General features: G+C 41.5%; 1 protein-coding gene and 1 pseudogene across 2 annotated transcripts; both read right to left on the reverse strand.

Annotated features, from left to right (window-relative positions):
- Positions 1 to 397: 397 nt before the first annotated feature.
- On the reverse strand, positions 398 to 15,840 carry LOC139370786 (aminoacylase-1-like). Of its 2 annotated transcripts, none has more exons than XM_071110549.1 (15): positions 15,733 to 15,840; positions 15,187 to 15,322; positions 11,658 to 11,722; positions 11,455 to 11,559; positions 11,162 to 11,256; positions 10,517 to 10,593; positions 10,119 to 10,208; positions 8,376 to 8,432; positions 6,519 to 6,592; positions 6,072 to 6,121; positions 5,836 to 5,980; positions 3,126 to 3,194; positions 2,801 to 2,880; positions 2,664 to 2,724; positions 398 to 1,780 (listed from the first exon to the last, which is right to left on the reverse strand). In XM_071110549.1, the coding sequence occupies exons 2-15, from the start codon at positions 15,311 to 15,313 to the stop codon at positions 1,616 to 1,618; spliced, it is 1,260 nt and encodes a 419-aa protein (XP_070966650.1). In that variant the 5' UTR covers positions 15,314 to 15,322; positions 15,733 to 15,840; the 3' UTR covers positions 398 to 1,615. The 2 variants fall into 2 exon arrangements, with proteins under 2 accessions (XP_070966650.1, XP_070966653.1); XM_071110552.1 differs by having other exon boundaries at positions 15,187 to 15,318; positions 15,733 to 15,802.
- A 1,024-nt stretch (positions 15,841 to 16,864) lies between these two features.
- On the reverse strand, positions 16,865 to 21,879 carry LOC139369428 (protein ABHD14A-like; annotated as a pseudogene).
- Between the last annotated feature and the right edge of the window lie 1,394 nt (positions 21,880 to 23,273).

The raw sequence follows: 23,273 nt of genomic DNA on the forward strand, positions 1-23,273 counted from the left end.
CTTATATTATTCAGTAGCTTCTACTGAAAAAAAAAAAAACATTTCAAATCTTCCCCATTACTGTCATTGTGAGTCTATGAGTAGTGGCCATGTCGTTTCCGTTGGTTCATACCCGAGATAAACATATTATGGTGCTGACGGCCTCCACGTGGCTACAACACAATTACTCCTCAGTTCCTATGCTTCATTTATTCTGTTTACTAAAATATATCTTATGCTCATGTTGTAAGATATTTCTGTCTTAGTGTTTTGAGCTGTGTGGTGTGCATGATATCAACTTGGTTTTTATTTTATTTGTAAGAACAGATTTAGCTACACTGCTCTTTCCTATCTGCAGTCCCTGGGCAGAAAATATGAACACTCAATAACCTGTAAAAATCACATAACACCACAACAGTTTAATAAAGTGATATCTTTATTCAAATCAGCTCTAGCAAATAGCAGGCAAAAATTAATTTAAAAAATAAATAATAATTATACAAATCTATGGTTTCAAGTAGTTGATGAAATATGTGAAATATGTCAACATGGCATTACTTCAGTCTTGCTTGTGTGGTTGGGGGCTAATCAGTAAAGTTATGTAGTAAATAATAAAAGTAGCTTAGCAATCACATTACAATAGGACTGGAAGATACCAAGTTGAACAGAAGATATCCTTAATTTAATGGATGGATTTAACCTTTTTAAATATTTTTGTAATACTCATTAACTATTTTAATAACAGAACATTTTGCCCAATTGGGTTCTGTGTTACATTTCCATTAAAAGCTCAATTCCACTAACTGTGAAACCAAGTTGGTTCTGTGTTGTTTTAATCAAATGGTTAGAACTGTTATAAAAGTTGTTCAAAGAGCAAAATGGCAGATAAACTTGATTAACTGAGGGGATAGTTGATGCTAGGTTTAAGTGGATAAGTAGTATTATGGAGGAACAGCTGAAGTTATGCTGTGCAAAGTTTGGATGAAGCAACATTTTAAATTACCAACTTCAAAAAGAGGGTCATCTGATATAACCGTGTTGCTTTTCTTTAATACAATCTTTGATCATCATTTAAGATTAGAATACATGGTTTAGAATAGTGGATGATCACACCCTTCGTCAAGACCGCTTACACTGACGCATGAAACACATTCTCTTAAGTACAATGTTGTTACAAGGCTGTTACAATGTGTAATGCAATGGTATAATGTTGTCCTGAGTTGCTATGTACGGTCTGAGAAAATAAAATAGATGTTATCCATACAAAAAGGCATAGAGACAAATGTGAAGTGCTAAATTTGAGTATTTTAAATTATATCTGTATGAAGTCATCTCATTCTTTGGCGCTGCCTTCTGGATTATTCAAAACCATCTGGATTATTCAACATTTGTTTATCTGTGAGAGGTGTCAGAGCAGACTTACACGTGCCAAGGGGAGGTTCAGAGACAAAGGATGTGAAGTAGCCAAGCTATTGACCTTTGACTTCTAAACTAGCAGTTCTCAACTGGTTTGGTTTCAGGACCCACATTTAACTGGGTTGCCTCAGTCTTCACCCAATATTCGAGTGACAAAAAAAATATATCTTCACCAAAACGTAATCAAATTTGCGTCACCCACCAGTTAAGAATGGCTGCTCTAGGTGTCGCAAGGCAGAGTGGGCACATTTGCTAATGCTGGCACTAGGTTCTCGTACACCTGAATGCCTTTGAGGAAGACCTGCTCGTTCAGATATTCGTTGTGGTCGTGCAGCAGGATGGGTGTCCGGTTCATTGGGGAGAAGCCGATGGCAGGGAGGCCCACCTACAGCAGGACAAACATGATTGAGAGATCCTACTTTTTGTAAAGAAAGCATTGCCACTAATATCCGACACACTGACAATGACCTAACAGCAGAAACACATTTTTTGCCTCAATGAATAAATCAGCATTAAATAACTTTGAAAACGTCATTTTACCCAGTAAGGGCCCTCGCTCTACCATTTTACCAAATATTGTATCAATCTCAAGAGGGGTGATTTTAAAGGGAGAACTGCATTTAGCTCATTCAAAGCACTGCGGGTTGTCTACGGAGATTTCTAGCTTGTGGCATTTATGATGCATTTCTTCTCCTAATGATCAAGTAAAATGAACAACACATATGGACATAGCTTTGAAGTGCAAGCTTCTACAAAAACAAAACATGTTTTGTCCTGAGGTCATAAACGCATTAAAAAAAACATGCAGTTCTAAGTGTTTGAAAGTAAGATGTTGTTATGGTGTACTAGAGTTGGGTGGTATCCCCGATTTTCATACCGTTTCTGTACCATACCAAGGTATACGGTATTACCAGAAGTGCACACAAGGGGCATTATTAAAATAATAGAATACATTTTTTTTTAAATGCACAAAAACAATTCAGGCAACAGGGATCTTTATCTAGGAGGGGACTGCTGTAACCAAGAAGCTCGATTTTGACATCTAGCCAGTCAAATGCATAGCTGGAGCCCTTTGCTGGATAGAATTGATTTGACTCATCCTAGATTTCTTAGTTATAGTTAACTTAGTTATAAGCAGTGGCGTAGCCCCCGGGATGACAAAGAACAGTATTGAAAATCATACCGTCGGTATTTCCAAATCACACAGTATATCGGCCAATCCTATGGTTTACACACTACATTACCCATGGGCCACTGCTCTAACTCACCGCTCTGATGAAGCGACTGTCCGTGGCTGCAGGGAAGATCTCCTTTTCCAAAGTCATGTTCCTGAGGCGAGAGAAATTCAGATGAAGCTCGCCTTTACTGAGTGTTTGTGAGTTTGGGTGTTAGTGTGTATCCTCACATGGCTTTGCAGGTTGTACTGAAGGCTTTCCACCAGGGGTCGCTATCATCTGTGGATGTCAAATTCTGGTTCATGTGTTTCTGTGGAGGACAGAACATCTTACAACTGGGTCGTTTTCATTCATTTACACCGTAGCAAAACACTTAACAAAACAAGCGTTTCTTATTGGAAAGTTCAGGGAGTCCCTCCCCGTTTACTTCAATATCGTATCTACTGAATATGACCGAAATCAGAACACATTAAAGCATTCTCTACTGATATGTGATCAGTTGTCGCCATGCCCATATACAAGTGTGTATGGAGAAATGCATTTTATTGTACTGACCTGAGCAAACTCATACGTGATGCCCTCTCCTGCCTCCTTACACCACTTCTTAATCTGCTCCTCGAACTCCTAACAATGGAATAAAATATTTGAAATGATGAAGACAGAGTAATCGTTTTTGGATCATGTCTTTTAGGCCTATTTTAACAATTGAACAGTTTTCTAAATAAAATAAAAATCCATGTTACATTGTTACACACAAAAGATATACCATGACATTTGAAATGCTTAATTTAAATTAAACAAAACTTAATGTAGTGTTTATTTACAGCGTATTTACTCTCTCCCTCCATGGGCCTTTTCTACACTTGGCTACTGCGGATTCAGACGTCACGTGGCTTTGATAGAACATTGTGCTACTGTAAATGCGCTATGTAAGTAGCCTAACGTTCTGAGGATGCACAAAGTGATTGTTTTGTTTAGACCTCCAGTCAGCCCTGGCAATGGTATGCCATTTTCGCCACTTCAAATACTGATTAGCCTAGTACCAATGGAGGGTCCACAAGACCTGATACAGATCAATGCAACACTCACCAGAAAACGTTTTGGGAAACAACTCATTTTCAGGGTAAGTTGATAGAGGCAGGTTGATTTGTTGCTAAAAGTTGCTAAATGACGTTGTGATGTCATTGCGTGATAACGTAAAACTGCGTCATTAAGTAGAATACACAATAACGTTACTCAAATTGACTGGACATCTCGGGGAAAAAAAATATTTGACATTTGTTCAGGTACAGACTCTCTTTTCTGTACTTCTGGCTGTACAATTTTGATTGAGACATGTTGATTGATGTTGTTATTTCTGTTCAAGATCAAACGTTCGTGATATTCATTGGGTTTGGCTCATCGAACCCGTACTACTGCTGCAGTCAGCCAACAATGATTTGCAATTTGCTGAAATTGCTGCTGGCCTGCTGCTGACGTCACTCACTATGCACTTTTGCAGCCAGGCACGTGTTTTGTGACTGAGTGTATGACAGAAAATCGTTGTGTCATTTAGAGGGAAAATGCATGCATTTTAGCATTTGAGTCACTTTTCAAAACTTGCTAAAAGTTTCAAATAAATTTGCAAAAAGTTGCTAAATTTGTTGCTAGGTGCTGTTTGAAAAAAATTGTTGCCAGGGCAGTCTGAAAAGTTGCTAAATCTAGCAACAAAATTGCTAAATTGGCATCACTAGATGGGGAGCATCAGACTTTCACTGTGTTGCCGTTAGCCTAGGCTACTGTTAGTCAAAGATGACCGATGTAGCAACAACCGTGCAATGTCTGCTGTTGTGGAATTTTGCTTCATTCTGATTGGTCAAGAGAGTAGAGCAATTTTTTTTTTTTTTTTAGAATTGTCTTTTTTAATCAGGATATTATTCGAATAGTGAAATAGGTGGAGTCTGTACTATACTGAACAAAAATATAACCGCAACATGTAACAATATCAAAGATTTTACTGAGTTACAGTTTATATAAGGAAATCAGTCAATTTAAATAAATGAATTAGGCCCTAATCTATGGATTTCACATGACTGGGCAGGGGCGCAGCCATGGGTGGCTTGGGAGTCAGGCCCACCCACTGAGGAGCCAGGGCCAGCCAATCAGAATGATGTTGTATAATAGAAAGAAATACTCCTCAGTTTCATCAGCCACCCGGGTGGCTGGTCTCAGACAATCCCGCAGGTGAAGAAACCGGATGTGGAGGTCTTGGGCTGGCTTTGTTACACGTGGTCTGTGGTTGTGAGGCTGGTTGGACATACTGACAAAGTTCTCTAAAACAACATTGGAGGTGGCTTATGGCAGAGAAATTGACATTCAATTCTCTGGCAACAGCTCTGGTGGACATTCCTGAAATCAGGATGCCAAGGATGCCAACTGCTCCCTCAACTTGAGGCATCTGCGGCATTGTGTTGTGTGACAAAACTGCACATTTTAGAGTGTCCTATTGTCTCCAGCACAAGGTGCACCTGTGTAATGATCATTCTGTTTAATCAGCTTCTTGATATGCTATACCTGTCAGGTGGATTGCTTATCTTGGCAAAGGAGAAATGCTCACTAACAGGGATGTTTTAAAAAAAATGTTTACCTTTATTTAACTTGGCAAGTCAGTTAAGAACAAATTCTTATTTTCAATGACGGCCTAGGAACAGTGGGTTAACTGCCTTGTTCAGGGGAAGAGCGACAAATTTGTACCTTGTCAGCTCGTGGATTTCGAGCTAACAGGGATGTAAACAAATTTATGCACAACATTTGTGAGAAATAAGCTTTTTGTGCATATCAAACATTTCAGGGATCTTTTAGTTGAAACATGAAACCAACACTTTACATGTTGCATTTACATTTTTGTTCAATAAGTGTTTATTAGTTAATTCCATTTTTGCAAAAAAGGTAAGAATATGGGTGAAGTAGGCAAAAATTTCCAGTGTTTTTCAGGATCAGACCCAATTCTCATTTGAAACAGTTGTGTTAAATAGACTAAACTACACATTATGTTAACATCTGACTCCAATTTGTAGTCTATGACATTTAAGAGTTAGATATGATAATTTATGAAGCAGTAGTTTGGATGAAGTGAACTACTTTTCGTGTAGCTTATCTTCTCCCAGTGTGAAGTAGTTGGTAGCTTGGTAAACTATATATTCAGAAGAGCTTCCACAACATTTATAATTTAAAATGTCCCTCCCTAACACACAAGGCACACACATAGACAGAGGCACACACACACCTGCAAATTGACCGTGGGTGGTATTCTCAAGTCAAAACTGACGTCCATCTCGGCAGGGATGACGTTGTAGGCCACGCCTCCTTTCACCATGGTCATGTTGACAGTGGTGACGTCACCAAGAGTGAAACACTCGCTGGTGTTCAACCTGCCACACACACACAAAACACATTCCTGTTAAGTAGTTATGGCTCCCTCTAGTGACTGAACTCATCCCTCTTCCTGCCTTACTGACTGACCTGTGTTTCTCCTTCTCCCTGAAGTCCAGGAAGGAGTTAATAATTCTGCGCTGTGAGAAGGGAGACAGACAAAAGCAGGTGAGGTCATTGACATCATCGTCCTCCAAGTGATCAGAATCAGCACCCTTTTCTGCCGTCTTTGGCCAAGTGAACTATAGTGTGTGTGGGGACAAGGGCTGTGTCCAAAATGGTGACCTACATTTTAGTAATTTAGCAGACGCTTTTATCCAAAGTGACTTACAAACGCAATTAGAGTTAAGCGCATTGCTCAAGGGCACATTTACAGATTTTTCACCTAATCAGCTCTGGGATTCAAACCAGCAACCTTTTGGTTACCGGCCCAACGCTCTTAACCGCTAGGCTACTTTCGACCAATCCCCACAGGAAAAAAGGTGCTCTTTGTGACACACTCAAAGTCCCTCTAGCTGTGAATAAAGGAAGTCTTACCAGTTTCTCTGCAGCCGTGTTCTCCACAAACCTGGAGCCGTGGCCAGGACTGCCTGGGCAGTGGACCGTTATCCCTGAGGGGAAGAAGACACACAGGCTGTTTCTAAAAAAAAAAAGAAGATTTTTCACATCCCCTCACCTCGTCTCTTTCTCAGAACACATTGGTGGAAAAGGTCTGACTTCTCCGATCCATTTGAGACGGCAGACTGGTCTCAGACTAAACTTAAAACACAGGAAATGGAAATCTGGGACACTCAAATGAATATGGTTACATTCAACCTAACGTGGATAAGAGCATCATTGGCGGCTGCTGTGGAGAGGACAGCTCATAATAATGGCCAGGAATGGAGTAAATGGAATGGCAAACACATGGAAACCATGTGTTTGATACCATTTCACTTATTACCGTCCTGCCATTACCACGAGCCCATTCTCCCCAATTAACTTGCCACCAACCTCCTGTGAAGAGCATCTGCTAAATGACTAAAATGATAAAGCAGCAATCAGTAGTTGAAACAATAACAAATCTCCTCCCTGGCACTTAATTTTTAAGTCCAAAACAGGATGTAGCTACTGCATATTCCCCTTTTAAAAGGCAAAAACGAAATTCGAGTGGTTGGTAAAAGGCAAAGGTCTAGCAACCCAATGGTTGCGTGTTCAAATCGCATCACGGACAACTTTAGAATTTTAGCTAATTAACAACTATATACACATTGCATCTACTTAGCATGTTAGCTAACCCTTCCCCTAACCACTAACTTAACACTAACCTAGCTAGCGTTAGACAACAAATTGGAATTCGTAACATTTTGTATGAATTGCAAGTTGTAACATATTATACAAATTGTAATTACTAACACATCATACAAAATGGATGATGGACATCCACAAATAAATACACTGAACAAAATTATAAACGTAACATGTAAAAGTGTTAGTCCCATGTTTCATGAGCTGGGGAAAAAAAAAACATTTAACCTTTGCCAAGATAATCCATCCACTTGACAGGTGTGGCATATGAAGAAGCAGATTAAACAGCATGAAGAAAAACACAGGGGCACCTTGTGCTGGGGACAATAAAAGGCCACTAAAATGAGAATTTGAGGGAGAATGCAATTGGCAAGCTGACTGCAGGAATGTCCACCAGAGCTAATGCCAGATAATTAAATGTTAATTTCTCTACCATAAACTGCCTCCAACGTTGTTTTAGAGAATTTGGTAGTACATCCAACCGGTTTCACAACCGCAAACCACGTGTAACCACACCAGCCCAGGACCTCCACATCCGGCTTATTCTCCTGCGGGATCGTCTAAGGGGGGTGGGGGGGGGAGTGTTGAGCATTTCTGTCTGTAATAAAGCCCTTTTGTGGGGAGAAAAGAAAACTCACGGATTGGCTGGAGCTGGCTCAACAGCCTGGCATACACCCTCCCAGGCCCACCCATGGCTGCCCCCTGCCCAGTCATGTGAAATCTATAGATTAGTGCCAAATTAATTAACTTTAAATTTACAGATTTCCTTATATGAACTGTAACCTAGTAAAATCTTTGAAATTGTTGCATGTTGTGTTTATATTTTTGTTCAGTATACATACCATACGTAACCAACATATCATTGTTTATTTGAGTGTCCCGGATTTTAATTTACTACCCCAGAGTCCAGGTTGGAGGAGGCGAGGAGACGGGTATTGAGGAAAGACTAATTGAGATAGGATCACAGGATCACAGACAGACAGACTAAGGCCAGGGTGAGAGGAAGAGACATTTCTTGTGCGTACTGCTGGGGGTGCGTGTGTATTTGATCATTCGTCATTGTTACAGCTAGGGACAGATTCTCTAATACTAAGGGCTGATACTTACACCAGGGATTCCTCTCGCCATAGAAGACAGTGAAGGCTTCCCCAGGGTTGGCAAGACCTAAAAAATAAATTAAAAATCCAGACATCAGGTGACAGAAGGGAAGTATAGGGCCTAAGGAAGTGTTTGTTTCAGTGCTGGATAGTCCCGAGTATGTCCCAAGGGGCACCCTATTCCTTACAGTGCATTCGGAAAGTATTCAGGTCCCTTGACTTTCTCCACATTTTGTTACATTACAGCCTTGTTCTAAAATTGATTAAATTGTTTTTTTCTCTCATTAATCTAAACACAATACCCCATGACGATAAAGCAAAACCTGGTTTAGACATTTTTGCACATACAGTATGAGCTTGGCACAGATCCTCTCCGGCTCTGTGAGGTTGGATGGGGAGTGTCGCTGCACAGCTATTTTCAGGTCTCCAAGAGATGTTCAATCGGGTTCAAGTCCAGGCTCAGGCTGTGTCACTCAAGGACATTGAGACTTGTCCCGAAGCCACTCATGCATTGTCTTGGCTCTGTGCTTAGGGTCGTTGTCCTGTTGGAAGGTGAACCTTCTCCCCAGTCTGAGGTCTTGAGCGCTCTGGAGCAGGTTTTCATCAAGGATCTCTCTGTACTTTCCTTCGTTAATCTTCCCCTCAATTCTAACTAGTTTTCCAGTCCCTGCCACTGAAAAACATACCCATAGCATGATGCTGCCACCACCATGCTTCACCGTAGGGATGGTGCCAGGTTTACAACAGACTTGACACTTGCCATTCAGGCCAAAGAGTTCAATCTTGGTTTCATCAGACCAGAGAATCTTGTTTCTCATGGTCTGAGTCCTTTAGGTGCCTTTTGGCAAACTCCAAGCGGGTTGTCATGTGCCTTTTACTGAGGAGTGGCTTCCATCTGGCACTCTACCATAAAGGCCTGATTGGTGGAGTGCTGCAGAAATGGTTATCCTTCTGGAAGGTTCTCTCATCTCCACAGAGGAACTCTGGAGCTCTGTCAGAGTGACCATCGGGTTCTTGGTCACCTCCCTGACCAAGGGACTTCTTCCCCAATTGCTCAGTTTGCCCAGGGGGCCAGCTCTAGGAAGAGTCTTGGTGGTTCAGAATTTCTTCCATTTAAGAATGAGGGAGGCCACTGTTCTTGGGGAACTTGAATGCTGCAGAAATGTTTGGGTTTCTGTGCCTCGAAACAATCCTGTCGCGGAGCTCTACGGACAATTCCTTCGACCTCATGGCTTGGTTTTTGCTCTGACATGCACGGTCAACTGTGGGACCTAAAATAGACAGGTGTGTGCATTTCCAAATCATATCCAATCAATTGAATTTACCACAGGTGGACTCCAATCAAGTATAATCATCTGAAGGATGATCAATGGAAACAGGATGCACTGGAGCTCAATTTAGAGTCTCATAGCAAAGGGTCTGACTACTTACATAAAGAAGGTATTTCTGTTTATAAATTTGCAAAGATGATTAAAAACCTGTTTTCGCTTTGTCCAAATGGGGTATTGTCTGTAGATGTAAAACAAATATTTTATCAATTTTAGAATAAGGCTGTAACGTAACAAAATGTGGAAAAAGAGATTTGAATACTTTCCGAATACACTGTATATAGTGCACTAGTTTTCACTAGAGCCCTATGGGGCCTGGCCAAAAGTACTGCACTATAAAGAGAATAGGGTGCCGTTTGGGATGCAGGCCTCGGTTTATAGTTGGGTGTTAATAAGTGGTACAGTTAGGTTTTTTGTTAATTTACCTTCGTCAAGTGCAAAGCCAATGTTCAATTTCTGAAACTCTGGGAGCTTCACAAACGTCTCCATTCCTTTGTGACCTCCGACCTCCTCATCTAAGATATTCAACGTGTCAAATCCAGAGCAAAGAGTATCTCAAGCAATCACATTTATTTACAGAAGTTGTCAAAAGTGCTTTTACCCTTCTATACCCTTGTCAAATGACAGGGGCTGCGTTTCAATTGGCTCCCTATATAGTGGATTACATTTGATCAAGGCCTATAGGGCTCTGGTCAAAAGTAGAGAACTATATAAGGAATAGGGTGCCTTTTGGGTCGCACCCATGGAATTACTACATTATTACAGTGTTGTCACAGTATTACATTCTGAGAAGCCAGTCTTAACCAATGACTGCTCATCCTACCTGGCACAAACATTAGGTGGATGGTGCGCATACACTTCCTTCCCTCTGCTTTAAGTCTTCTGATGGCCTGGATATACCTATGAGAGATGTCGAGCAGTAGCCTTATTGGTTATGAGGCAAACAAAAACTGGGAGATGTGAAGGACACTGGTAACATCGAAATTGGATTGCAGTTGCAAAATTCTGGTAACTTTCCTAATCCCCCCCCCCCCCCCATTATGATTATACCGATAACACATGCAAAACAAGTAAAGGGCAGAACACACAGTCCCATACGAAATCAAACCCACTCCAACCCCCCAATCTCTAACAAAGCCCCACCCCAAAACCAGACTTAAAGCAGGCATGATATACAATGAGTAATATAATCAAACAGTAAAAAATACAAAAAAATACAAAACAAAAAGTAAAGAGTACAAATTATTTGGCTTGGTTTATGGAGTTGTGAAATTAGCTGGGTCCATGTCTTCTACAAAGGATTGTAAAGGTTGCCAGATATTATAAAATGTAATTGCAGATCCCCTAACGGAGTAGCGCATTTTCTCTAGCTTGCGATGTTGCCTAACTTCCTTTATTTAAATGAGAGTTTTGACCCGTTGTGTTAGGATAAAATATCCCAACAGGGTGGTTATGACATCATACTCACTGTATGGTGACACACTTCATGTCCTGTGTTCCTCGAGCGTAGATGTTGCCCTCTGCATCTTTCACAGCAGCAAACGCATCATACGTCCAGTGTTCCTGGAACGAGACAGATAAGGATGAGTTCCTTTCCCTGTTTCCCCTCGCACTAGTGGTAAAGAAGACAGTGGGGTTCCAGGGGCGTCTCAGAGTTGGAGTGCTAATCTAAGATCAGGTCCCCCCCCCCTGTCCATGCGAGACTAATCCTAGATCAGTACTACTCTGATATGCTTTACAAATACATGCCCAGGTCTTTACCTGGTAAACAGGCACAACGTCAGTGTGGGAGTTGAGCAGGATGGACTTCAGAGCAGGGTTGGTCCCCTGCCAGGTCATGATAGACACAACTCTACCGGGGCAGACCTACGGACAGGTGTGAGGAGGACAGAGACAGGAGTTGACATGAGGTCTAGTGTGTAAAGAGTTGAATATCAAAAAGACATGTACCTAACCACACAAACCTCAATTTTCTTCATGGGCAGCCCAAGCTCCTCTGCTATTCTATCCAGGAACCTCTGAGCAGCATCTGTAAAGAAATAAAACACAACCCAAGGGCCAAGACTGTTACACCAAGACAAGATTTATAGTAGCCTCATACAGAAAACCAAAACACATAGGTACAGTAATGAGTAGAATATGTGTTGACCTGAATGTAACCGGTTTTAAATTAACTTCCACGGTTATAAAACACACTCTCTCTCTCCTGTTTAATAATTACTTTGATTGTGTTTTCCCCCCATTAAGACTGACAATCTGTAACCATTACATTTCCAGCTTGAGTTCATTCAAGGGGACTCTAAACTCAATATTCTTAGTGGCAAAGACTGGAGTTAGGCTAATAGTCACAGACACCGAAATAACATAAGGTTTACTGCTATAACCACAGTTGGGGTGTAACGGATTACAAAAAACTAACTGTAATCTGTTAAATTACCATCAAAAATATTGTCATCAGATTACATATACTTATGAAAAACTACAGAATTACTTCTAGGAGTTCACAAATGATGTTTGCAAAAAAGATCTTTATGACACCTTTTTCCCCTCAATGACTTACAAAAATCAACATTGAAAAAAAAGGCGCAAGTTTAAAGTTTGTTTTCCGCCTGAGCGAGTCTGACCACAAATCAGAGACCATGATTGCACACCAAATCCAATTGAAGGATCATGGGAAAAGAGCAGGAATAGGCAACAGTCCAAGCCATGCCTTTCAACGGTGCGACTGCTGTCGACATCCAAAGAACATACATACAATTTTAATAAACGCTTAGAGGTAAGGACGACAGCAGTGTTGTAGACTACGGGCAATACGGATATCACTTATTGACATCTGCAGAGCACAATGATATGAATCAAACTGCTGCCCTCTCATTTAGCTATTTGCACCGTGATTGTTGTGGATGGCTGTTCAAACGTATGTGTACTTTCACCCAATAAATGGTTGATATGAAGAAGTTTAAGGTGCCTATCAATCATTGTTTTTAGAACCAGTGGACAGCCAGTGAAAAATACACTTTTGCAATAGCTGCACAGTGCAGATACCAGCCTATGGAATAAAAATATGAGGGTGCCTCCTTTCTAAACTCCTCTGTGGTATTGTGCTCCACATCATACTGCTTTTATTGGTCAATCCATAGGCTGAAAGGCATCCGCATGCTTCTCAGCCGAAACAGTTCGGTGGAGTGCATGCATATGATGATTACATTTTGTGACGTTTTTGTTAGTTTTCGGAGAGCGTTTAGGTTGTTTGGGCACACATGTTTTTCTGGAGGCAAGCCGAAGTTCGGGGACGAAGTCTACGCCCCTGCGTCAATGATTGGTCAACAGTAGGGATTCTTTAAAAAAATTATAATCTGTTTTGTTTTTGTGCATGTTTTCTGATATAAAAGAACACTACACCAAACATTTTAGTTCAATGTAAAACTGCATGACTAAGATTTCTTTAGTTAGATTAATTATATTTTGAGGAAGTATACTGGCTACGGCGTCTAAAAATGGACAAACGGTACTATTGCCGCTCTTTTCAAATTGTTCAAGCTAATTTATTTTAAGGGGGAACGCGAGCACACTCGTTCGGTTAGGCACCAGCCAAACTGAAGCATGCTGACGCCTTAACAGACACATTCCCAAAAAGTTACACATTGCAGCTAAGGGGAAAGTAATCAGATTACTTTACTGAGCTTGGGTAATCCAAAAGTTACACTACTGATAACAATTTGGGCAACTAGTAACTGTAAAGGGTTACATTTAGAACATCATCTTCCCAACCCTGGCTAGAACATACTCATACAACATTTAGTACAACTACAACATACTGTGCAGAGAGAGGAGTACAACACTGACAGAGAGAAAAGAAACAAGTCTTCCTGACACACTAGTATTAGTCCCAACAGTGACCTATGGACCCTGGACAAAAGTAGTCTGCTATATAGGGAATAGGGTGCCATTTGGATCTCAGCCTAAAGTCAAAGACATGCATAAATTCAAATGTCTTCCACCGAGAAGAAATGGACCTTACACCATTGTAGGTAATAATTAGCCAATTGCTGGCCTTCAGTCAGATTTTTTCCTTTCAGCGTTATATAGTCCAGTGGTAAGGGTTGCAGAATGGATTGTACAGTAGATCAATCATTTATGGTAGCTACAGTGCATTCGTAAAGTATTCACAGCTCATTGCACATAGCCCATCCAACTACCTCATCCCCATACTGTTATTTTATTTAGCTCCTTTGCACCCCATTCTCTCTACTTGCACACTCATCTTCTGCACATCTATCACTCCAGTGTTTAATTGCTATATTGTAATTATTTCTCCACTATAGCCTATTTATTGCCTTACCTCCCTTATCCTACATCATTAGCACACACTATTTATATACTTTTTCTACTGTATTAGTGACTGTATGTTTGTTTATTCCATGTGTAAGTCTGTGTCTTTGTTTTTTTCGCACTGCTCCAAAACTTCAGTATTTATGGTAGTGGCCAGGCAGAAGCCACTCCTCAGTAAAAGGCACGACAGCCCACTTTCGGAGAGCATTTAGCCCACTCAGACCATGAGAAACAAGATTATCTGGTCTGATGAAACCAAGATTGAACTCTTTGGCATGAATGCCAAGCATCATATCTTGAGGAAACCTGGCACCATCCCTACGGTGAAGCATGGTGGTGGCAGCATCATGCTGTGGGTATGTTTTTCAGCGGCAGGGACTGGGAGACTTGTCATGATCGAGGGAAAGATGAACGGAGCAAAGCACAGAGATCCTTGAGGAAAACCTGCTCCAGAGCACTCAGGACCTCAGACTGTGGTGAAGGTTCACCTTTCAACAGGACAGCAACCGTAAGCACACAGCCAAGACACCGCAGGAGTGGCTTCGGGACATCTCTCTGAATGTCTGAGCGGCCCAGCCAGAGCCCGGACTTGAACCCGATCGAACATCTCTGGAAAGACCTGAAAATAGCTGTGCAGCAATTCTTCCCATCCAACCTGACAAAGCTTGAGAGGATGAGAAGAATGGGAGAAACTCCCCAAATACAGGTGTGCTAAGCTTGTAGCGTCATACCAAAGAAGACTCAGCTGTAACAGCTGCCTAAGGTGCTTCAACAAAGTACTGAGTAAAGGGTCTGAATACTTATGTAAATGTGATATTTCTGTTTTTAAAAACCTGCTTTTGCTTTGTCATTATGGGATATTGTGTGTCGATTGAGGGGGGGAACCATTTAATTTTAGAATAAGGCTGTAACGTAACAATGTGGAAAAAAGTGAATGGGTATGAATACCGAATGCACTGTAAATAATGTATGATACTGTGTGGTGGTGGTACACAAAACCTTGTCCACACAGTATGACATTGTCTATGTCCCAAATGGCAACCTATTCCCTACTATATGGTGAGAAGTAGTGTACTATATTGAGTGTCAAATTTGGGATGCGGACATTACCATATAAGATTTACATCCACGGTATAGCTTAAACACAGATCCATAACTTACCATAGTCAGGCTCTGGGTGGACAGTCCTGAGGCGGAGGTACTCTCTAAACAGGTTCACTGAGGGGTCTTCTCCCGATGTGGCCTGGCCTCCACCACAACCACCTGGTCCATCCTTATCAGGCAACATAGTAACTGTCTTAAGCAGGGAGAGAGGAAGCAGGCTCTGAGTGATGTGGGCTACAGGTACACATCCGTGTGTGTATCAGTGAGAGCAGCCCATATGTAGCGATTACTTTTTCAACAAGCCATTTTGCAAATAAACCAATATATTTTAGTGAACTTTAGCATGGGGACATTGTGCATGCTATGCGGAACACAGTGCAGCCACATTCACATGACTAGCAGTGGAAACCTGCTTAGCTAGCTAAATGCCTCCCAAGCCAAGGATTAGCTAGCTAACATTAGCTAGCTAAACAATACATTAGTTAACTAGCTAACGTTAGCTAGCTAAACAATACATTAGTTAACAAGCTAACAGTAGTGTATTAAGCAAAAACGCCAGCGTATGTAAACGTCACACAGAGTAGAATTTCATGAGACCCTTACCTTGATATATCACGACTGACTACCTCACTGAATGAAAGTTCACTGTCACTGTTTACTTGTAGTGATGGGTCGTTCGCGAACGAGTCGGTTCCAGTTCGTGAACGAGCCGGCTCGCATATCAGAAGAGCCGAATCTATTTATAAAAATATAAACAATTAAGATATGAATAATCTAAATATTTAAATTAATAGAAGTTACTAATTCATAGAACCAATAAAATAAAATAATAATAATTTAGGCCTAAATGTTCAAGCGCACACATTCCGTTCTGACTGTCTTGGCAGCTGACTTGTAACATTCAGTACAAGGGATGTGCAATCGATCTCCATCGATTGTTCTCATCGTCGGCATCAGTACCAAAACAGGCTACATGTATATTTGCTCAAACGTGTATGTTTTGTAAACTAACAATTACTAAATACATAACTGTTTTCTGAAGTCATGTTAAAGGAAATTTAGCACAATAACAGCACAACTCAAATAGAGGACATGATTGTTTAAGCCAATTAACTTTTGAGGCTTTTATTTGTTGTCCAATGAAAAACAAAATCACATAGTTATGTACAAGTTCATTATAAAATAAGTAGTGATCATTGTCATAACAAAAACATGGAACGGAGTATACTTTTCTGGTTGTAACAGCTTTCCACAGATTTAGTAGATACAGCACCTTAATTGGAATGATCACACAGGACCCATGCTAGTTTTAGTTTTCTGTTGCAAAACATTTTGCTATGGTGTGCACTTATGAATACGACCCTGGGACTATCTCCCTAGCTCTCTTTAAACCTCTTTATCATCATGTCAACTGATTTTTATCATGGAACCAATAATGGTGCCTGTAGAACAATAAATACTTTGAAGGTGCATATACTGTACTAGATGCTCAACTTGCCTTTAAAGAGCAAACTTATTTTAGAGTTGCTTTCTATTGAACGGGATGTTAACAAAAGCATGGTAATGGAAGCAACTCCACCGGGGTGACTAGGGGGGCAATTTATCATATCAAAGCAGCCTTTGCCCTGTTATCCCAGAGGACTACTTTCTTTTATCTGAATTGCATAACACTCCTCCGCTTCCATGCAAACACAACCCTGTATCGCTCTTCTTTCCCACAATGTTTCTTCTCCACTCACTCCAGTTTGCTGAGAAAGTCTGACAGTGAATGGTGGAACTCCCCAGGTTTATCCATGTAGCGGGCAGGGCGCGCCCCCATCCATTTTCAGGACTGAGTGGTGTAGGAGCTGCATGAGGTTCTTGTGGGACTGGGCCCCCAGGTTGGTGTCCAGTGCTCCGAACACAGAGTATGAGTCTGCATAGGGAAATAGAAGAAAGCAGGGATCACAATACGATATATTAGTGGAGGGCTGAACATTTCAAGTAACTTTCCCAACATTTTCCCGAAATCCCAGTTGGAAGATTCCTGGAATTATCACGGAATAAGTAGGAAATCCGGGAATCCTCCAACCGAATTTTGCAACCTTACATTAGTGTTTTAATGTACATTTATGAACAGTATTACTTCTCAGATTAGAGTAAAAAAAAAGATAGATTTAATTGACACATCAATATCATAAAACAAAGAGGGCATGCTGTTCTCAACAGATAAAAACAGACTGTCATTGTGCCAATACAGATACTCGTAGCTTCATTCTGCAACCTAGTGGTCATTTTGCATGGATGCACAACATAAACAGGTCAGTTATACAGTGGGGTGCAAAATGATTGGATCCCTTGAAACAGATGAGCAAAAAAATACTCTAAAATAAATACAAATACTGAGCTATATTGTGTGTAAAAACACGTTTTATATTATAATATTTTATACTAATACAAATGCGAAGATATAGATTTTGTTTAACAAGTAATACAAAATAAATGTAAAAAAAGATAGGGGTCAAAGTTATTTGTTCCCGTTTTCAATACTCCAGCACCCTCCCTTGCGAGAATAACGACACTGAGCCTTTTAAAAAAAATGTTTTATGATTGGAGAACACATGGAGAGGGATCTTAGACCATTCTTCCATACAGAATATTTCCAGATCCTTGATATCCTTTATCTGCGCTTATGGACTGCCCTCTTCAATTCAAACCACCAGAAAATACTTCATCCCGGCTGCAAAATATGGTGGTAGATCTTTGAAATGATGTCACCAGCAGAATCTGAGATAGAATTTTGCTTTATTGGTTGAGGATGTGCATCGATTTCTCAATTGTCTGAAAAGCAGCAAATCAGCCAGAGTTATTCTCGCAAGGGGAGGGTGTGGGAGTATTGAAAACAGGGGAACAAATTACTTTGACACCTATCTTTAGATTTTATTTTATTATATGTAAAACAAAATCGCTTTCTCTGAGCAATTGTATTAGTATAAAATATCGTTTTTCATTTTTGTGTGTGCATACAATTTACCTCAGTATTTCTATTATTTATTTCATACAGTCTTTTTTGCTCATCTTGATCAAGGAATCCAATCATTTTGGACTCCATTGTATAACTTTTTATTTTTTTTATTTTTTGTACATGTAAACAAAACCTGCATATCCTTAGCAGAAAAATATCAAATCTTAATTACTGATAGAGGTGCTCTGTAATTCAATTTCATTCTGAATAGAGTTAAAACACACAAACTCAGACTGTGTTTGAGCCTAGTAAACCCAGCCAAGGATAATCTTAAACCAATCAAGGACTTGCACTAATCCAAGACGACAATATCCTGTAGTTGTTATTGGTGCATTTCTCTGTGCCCAAGACCATTATGTCAGATTCTAACTGGTTAAGAGCGACTATGTACAGTGCCTTGCGAAAGTATTCGGCCCCCTTGAACTTTGCGACCGTTTGCCACATTTCAGGCTTCAAACATAAAGATATAAAACTGTATTTTTTTGTGAAGAATCAACAACAAGTGGGACACAATCATGAAGTGGAACGACATTTATTGGATATTTCAAACTTTTTTAACAAATCAAAAACTGAAAAATTGGGCGTGCAAAATTATTCAGCCCCCTTAAGTTAATACTTTGTAGCGCCACCTTTTGCTGCGATTACAGCTGTAAGTCGCTTGGGGTATGTCTCTATCAGTTTTGCACATCGAGAGACTGAAATTTTTTCCCATTCCTCCTTGCAAAACAGTTAGAGCTCAGTGAGGTTGGATGGAGAGCATTTGTGAACAGCAATTTTCAGTTCTTTCCATAGATTCTCGATTGGATTCAGGTCTGGACTTTGACTTGGCCATTCTAACACCTGGATATGTTTATTTTTGAACCATTCCATTGTAGATTTTGCTTTATGTTTTGGATCATTGTCTTGTTGGAAGACAAATCTCCGTCCCAGTCTCAGGTCTTTTGCAGACTCCATCAGGTTTTCTTCCAGAATGGTCCTGTATTTGGCTCCATCCATCTTCCCATCAATTTTAACCATCTTCCCTGTCCCTGCTGAAGAAAAGCAGGCCCAAATCATGATGCTGCCACCACCATGTTTGACAGTGGGGATGGTGTGTTCAGGGTGATGAGCTGTGTTGCTTTTACGCCAAACATAACGTTTTGCATTGTTGCCAAAAAGTTCAATTTTGGTTTCATCTGACCAGAGCACCTTCTTCCACATGTTTGGTGTGTCTCCCAGGTGGCTTGTGGCAAACTTTAAACAACACTTTTTATGGATATCTTTAAGAAATGGCTTTCTTCTTGCCACTCTTCCATAAAGGCCAGATTTGTGCAATATACGACTGATTGTTGTCCTATGGACAGAGTCTCCCACCTCAGCTGTAGATCTCTGCAGTTCATCCAGAGTGATCATGGGCCTCTTGGCTGCATCTCTGATCAGTCTTCTCCTTGTATGAGCTGAAAGTTTAGAGGGACGGCCAGGTCTTGGTAGATTTGCAGTGGTCTGATACTCCTTCCATTTCAATATTATCGCTTGCACAGTGCTCCTTGGGATGTTTAAAGCTTGGGAAATCTTTTTGTATCCAAATCCGGCTTTAAACTTCTTCACAACAGTATCTTGGACGTGCCTGGTGTGTTCCTTGTTCTTCATGATGCTCTCTGCGCTTTTGACGGACCTTTGAGACTATCACAGTGCAGGTGCATTTATACGGAGACTTGATTACACACAGGTGGATTGTATTTATCATCATTAGTCATTTAGGTCAACATTGGATCATTCAGAGATCCTCACTGAACTTCTAGAGAGAGTTTGCTGCACTGAAAGTAAAGGGGCTGAATAATTTTGCACGCCCAATTTTTCAGTTTTTGATTTGTTAAAAAAGTTTGAAATATCCAATAAATGTCGTTCCACTTCATGATTGTGTCCCACTTGTTGTTGATTCTTCACAAAAAAAATACAGTTTTATATCTTTATGTTTGAAGCCTGAAATGTGGCAAAAGGTCGCAAAGGTCAAGGGGGCCGAATACTTTCGCAAGGCACTGTAGCCTAAACATTACAAAGTCAATCAAATACAACTATGTATTTATGCTTCATCATTGCCATCTTTCCTACTGCATTTTCCTACTGCTTCTGCTGCTACTACTAGTAGCATCACACTAGAAGCTGGCTGGGTCTCACGCCCCAAAATAGCTTATCTAGTTCCTCCCACAATTTACTCAAATTCTTTGCTTTATTGAGGTTTATTTTTATATTGGTTTACTTTATGCCATTTTTGCTAGTGAAACATTTAGAATCGCAGACACTCATTGAGTTGTAAGGGACCCACTCTCAGGCCTGTAAAGCTCCTATATAACCCACCCAGACATCCAGCATTGCAGTTCTCGCCTGGATGCCCTGGTACTGCTGAGGGGTGTAGTTGCGGGTTCCTACAGGGGCTATGGGGATGAAGCCGTGGAGCTTGGCACTGTGTTTCGTGAGGAAGGGGATGGAGCAGTGGCCGCTCATAGATGGGCTCAGCAGCACCGTTGTCCGGACGCCCAGCGTCTCCATAAACCTCCCTAGGAGGTCCACCCGGTGCTGAACCATCTTCAGAGCATCCGAGTCTGGAGAGTTCCCAAATCCTGGAGGGAGGAAAGGATTTAGAGAAAAAGGGAGAGTGAGAGAGGAGAAGGGAAACCAACTGATAAACCACTATAAAAAGTGTGAATAAGCATTTGTGGAATTCAATGAGAACCCATGATTCTAACTGGCTATCAGAGGAGGCTGGTGGGACTGACTCTGCCATCAGCATGACGCAACAGGAACCGTGATTCGTCGGACCAGGCAATGATTTTCCACTCCTCAATTGTCCAGTGTTGGTGATTGCGTGCCCACTGGAGTCGATTCTTCTTGTTTTTAGCTGATAGGAGTGGAACCCGGCGTGGTCGTCTGCTGCAATAGCCCATCCGTGACAAAGATCAATGAGTTGTGTGTTCTGAAATTGCAGTTCTGCACACCATTGTTGTACTGTGACATTATGTCTGTTTGTGGCCCGCCTATTAGCTTGCACGATTCTTGCCATTCTCAATGCCTGCCTGCCTGCCTGCTTAATTTGGTGCCCCATGGCCCATGTGACTCACTGTCTGTAGGGGCGATCTATTTTTGTGAATGGGGTAGTGTAATAAACTGGCCAAGAAGTGTATGTGATGAGTCACAAGAGTTAGTGCAAAAGGGATAAATGCAGATAGTTGAATAGTTAACCTGGACTAACTAATCAGCAGTCTTATGGCTTGGGGATAGAAGCTGTTCAGGACCCTGTTGGTTCTAGACTTGGTGCATCGGTACCATTTACTGGTGGCTGGAGTCTTTGACAATTGTGCGGGCCTTCCTCTGACACCACCTGGTATAGAGGTCCTGGATGGCAGGGAGTTCGGCCCCAGTGATGTACTGGGCATCTACCATCTGTAGCGCTTTGTGGTCGGATACCAAGCAGTTGCCATACCTAGCGGTGATTCAGCCAGTCAAGATGCTCTCAATGGTGCAGCTGTATAATTTTTGTAGGATCTGAGGAGCCAGCTGAGGGGGAAGAGGTGTTGTCATGCCTTCCTCATAACTGTGTGTGTGGACCATGATAATTCCTTAGTGATGTGGACACTGAGGAAATTCAAGCTCTCAACCTGCTCCACTACAGCCCCATTGATGTAGGTGGGGGAGGAGGGGACTAAGCACACACCCGGAGGGGCCCCCTCACCACCTGGGGGCGGCTCGTCAGGAAGTCCAGGATCCATTTGTAGAGAGAGATGTTCAGTCCCAGGGTCCTGAGCTTAGTGATGAGCTTTGAGGGTTCTATGGTGTTCAAAGCTGAGCTGTAGTCAATGAACAGCATTCTCACGTAGGTGTTCCTCTTGTCCAGGTGGGAGACGGCAGTGTAAATTGCAATATAGATTGTGTCATATGTGGATCTGTTGGGGCGGTATGGAAATTGGACTGGTTCCAGGGTGTTTGGGATGATGCCGTTAATGTGAGCCCTGGCCAGCCTTTCAAAGCATTTCATGGCTACAGATGTGGGTGCTATGGGGTGATAGTCATTTAGACAGGTTACCATGGCGTTCTTGGCAAAGGGACTATGGTGGTCTGCTTGAAACATGTAGCTATTACAGACTGGGTCAGGTAGAGGTTGAAAATGTCAGTGAACACACTTGCCAGCTGGTCAGCGCATGCTCTGAGTATGCGTCCTGGTAATCCATCTGTTCTCATGCATGGTTCAGTGTTGCGACCATAGAAGGAATTTAGCTAGTCTGGTAGGCTCGCGTCAATCGGCAGCCCGTGGCTGGGTTTCCCTTTTGTAATCCGTAATAGTTTAGGGATATATACGTACGATCACTGTGGGGACAACGTCGTCAAAACACTTATTATTGAAGCCGGTGACTGATGTGGTAAAAGCCTCAATGTAATCGAATGAATCCCGGAACATATTCCAGTCTGTGCTTGCGAAACAGTCCTGTAGCTTAGCTTCCACTTCATCAGACCACTTCCTTATTGAGTGCGTCACTGCTACTTTCTGTTTGAGTTTGTGCTTGTAAGCAGGAATCAGGAGGATAGAGTTATGGTCAGATTTGCCTAATGGAGGGCGAGAAGAGCTTTGTAAGCATTTCACCTGTAGTTGCACAGGCGACATGCTGGTAAAAATTAGGTAAGACGAATTTCAGTTTCCCTGCTTTGGAATCACCAACCACTAGGAGCGTCGCCTCTGGATGTGCATTGTCCTGTTTCCTTATGGCCCTATACATTTGGCACATACATGAGTGCAGTCTTAGTGCCAGCATTGGTTTGTGGTGGTAAATAGACAGCAACAAAAAATATAGATAACTTTCTTGGTAAATAGTATGGTCTGAAGTTCATCATGAGGTATTCTAACTCAGACGAGCAAACCTTGAGACTTCCTTAACATTAGAGATTGTGCACCAGCTGTTCTTAACAAAGAGACACACACCCTTAACCTTTCCCCGAAGCTGCCGATCGGTCTTGACGATGCATGGGAAAAACAGACAGATGTATATTGTCTATGTCCTTGTTCAGCCACGACTCAGAGAAACATAGGATATTACAGTTCTTCAGGTCCCGTTGATAGCAGAGTCTCGAACGGCGCTCGTCCAGTGATTGTACGTTCGCGAATAGAACA

The sequence above is a fragment of the Oncorhynchus clarkii genome, chromosome 17 (genome assembly GCF_045791955.1).
Source record: "Oncorhynchus clarkii lewisi isolate Uvic-CL-2024 chromosome 17, UVic_Ocla_1.0, whole genome shotgun sequence".
NCBI lineage: Eukaryota > Metazoa > Chordata > Actinopteri > Salmoniformes > Salmonidae > Oncorhynchus > Oncorhynchus clarkii.

Coding starts and splice junctions, on each gene's coding strand:
- LOC139370786 (XM_071110549.1), bottom strand. CDS start 15,313: ATGTTGCCTGATAAGGATGGACCAGGTGGTTGTGGTGGAGGCCAGGCC. Junction 11,257..11,454: donor ACGTTGTGCCTGTTTACCAG/GTAAAGACCTGG, acceptor GTCTCGTTCCAG/GAACACTGGACGTATGATGC. Junction 10,594..11,161: donor ATGAAGTGTGTCACCATACA/GTGAGTATGATG, acceptor CATCTCTCATAG/GTATATCCAGGCCATCAGAA.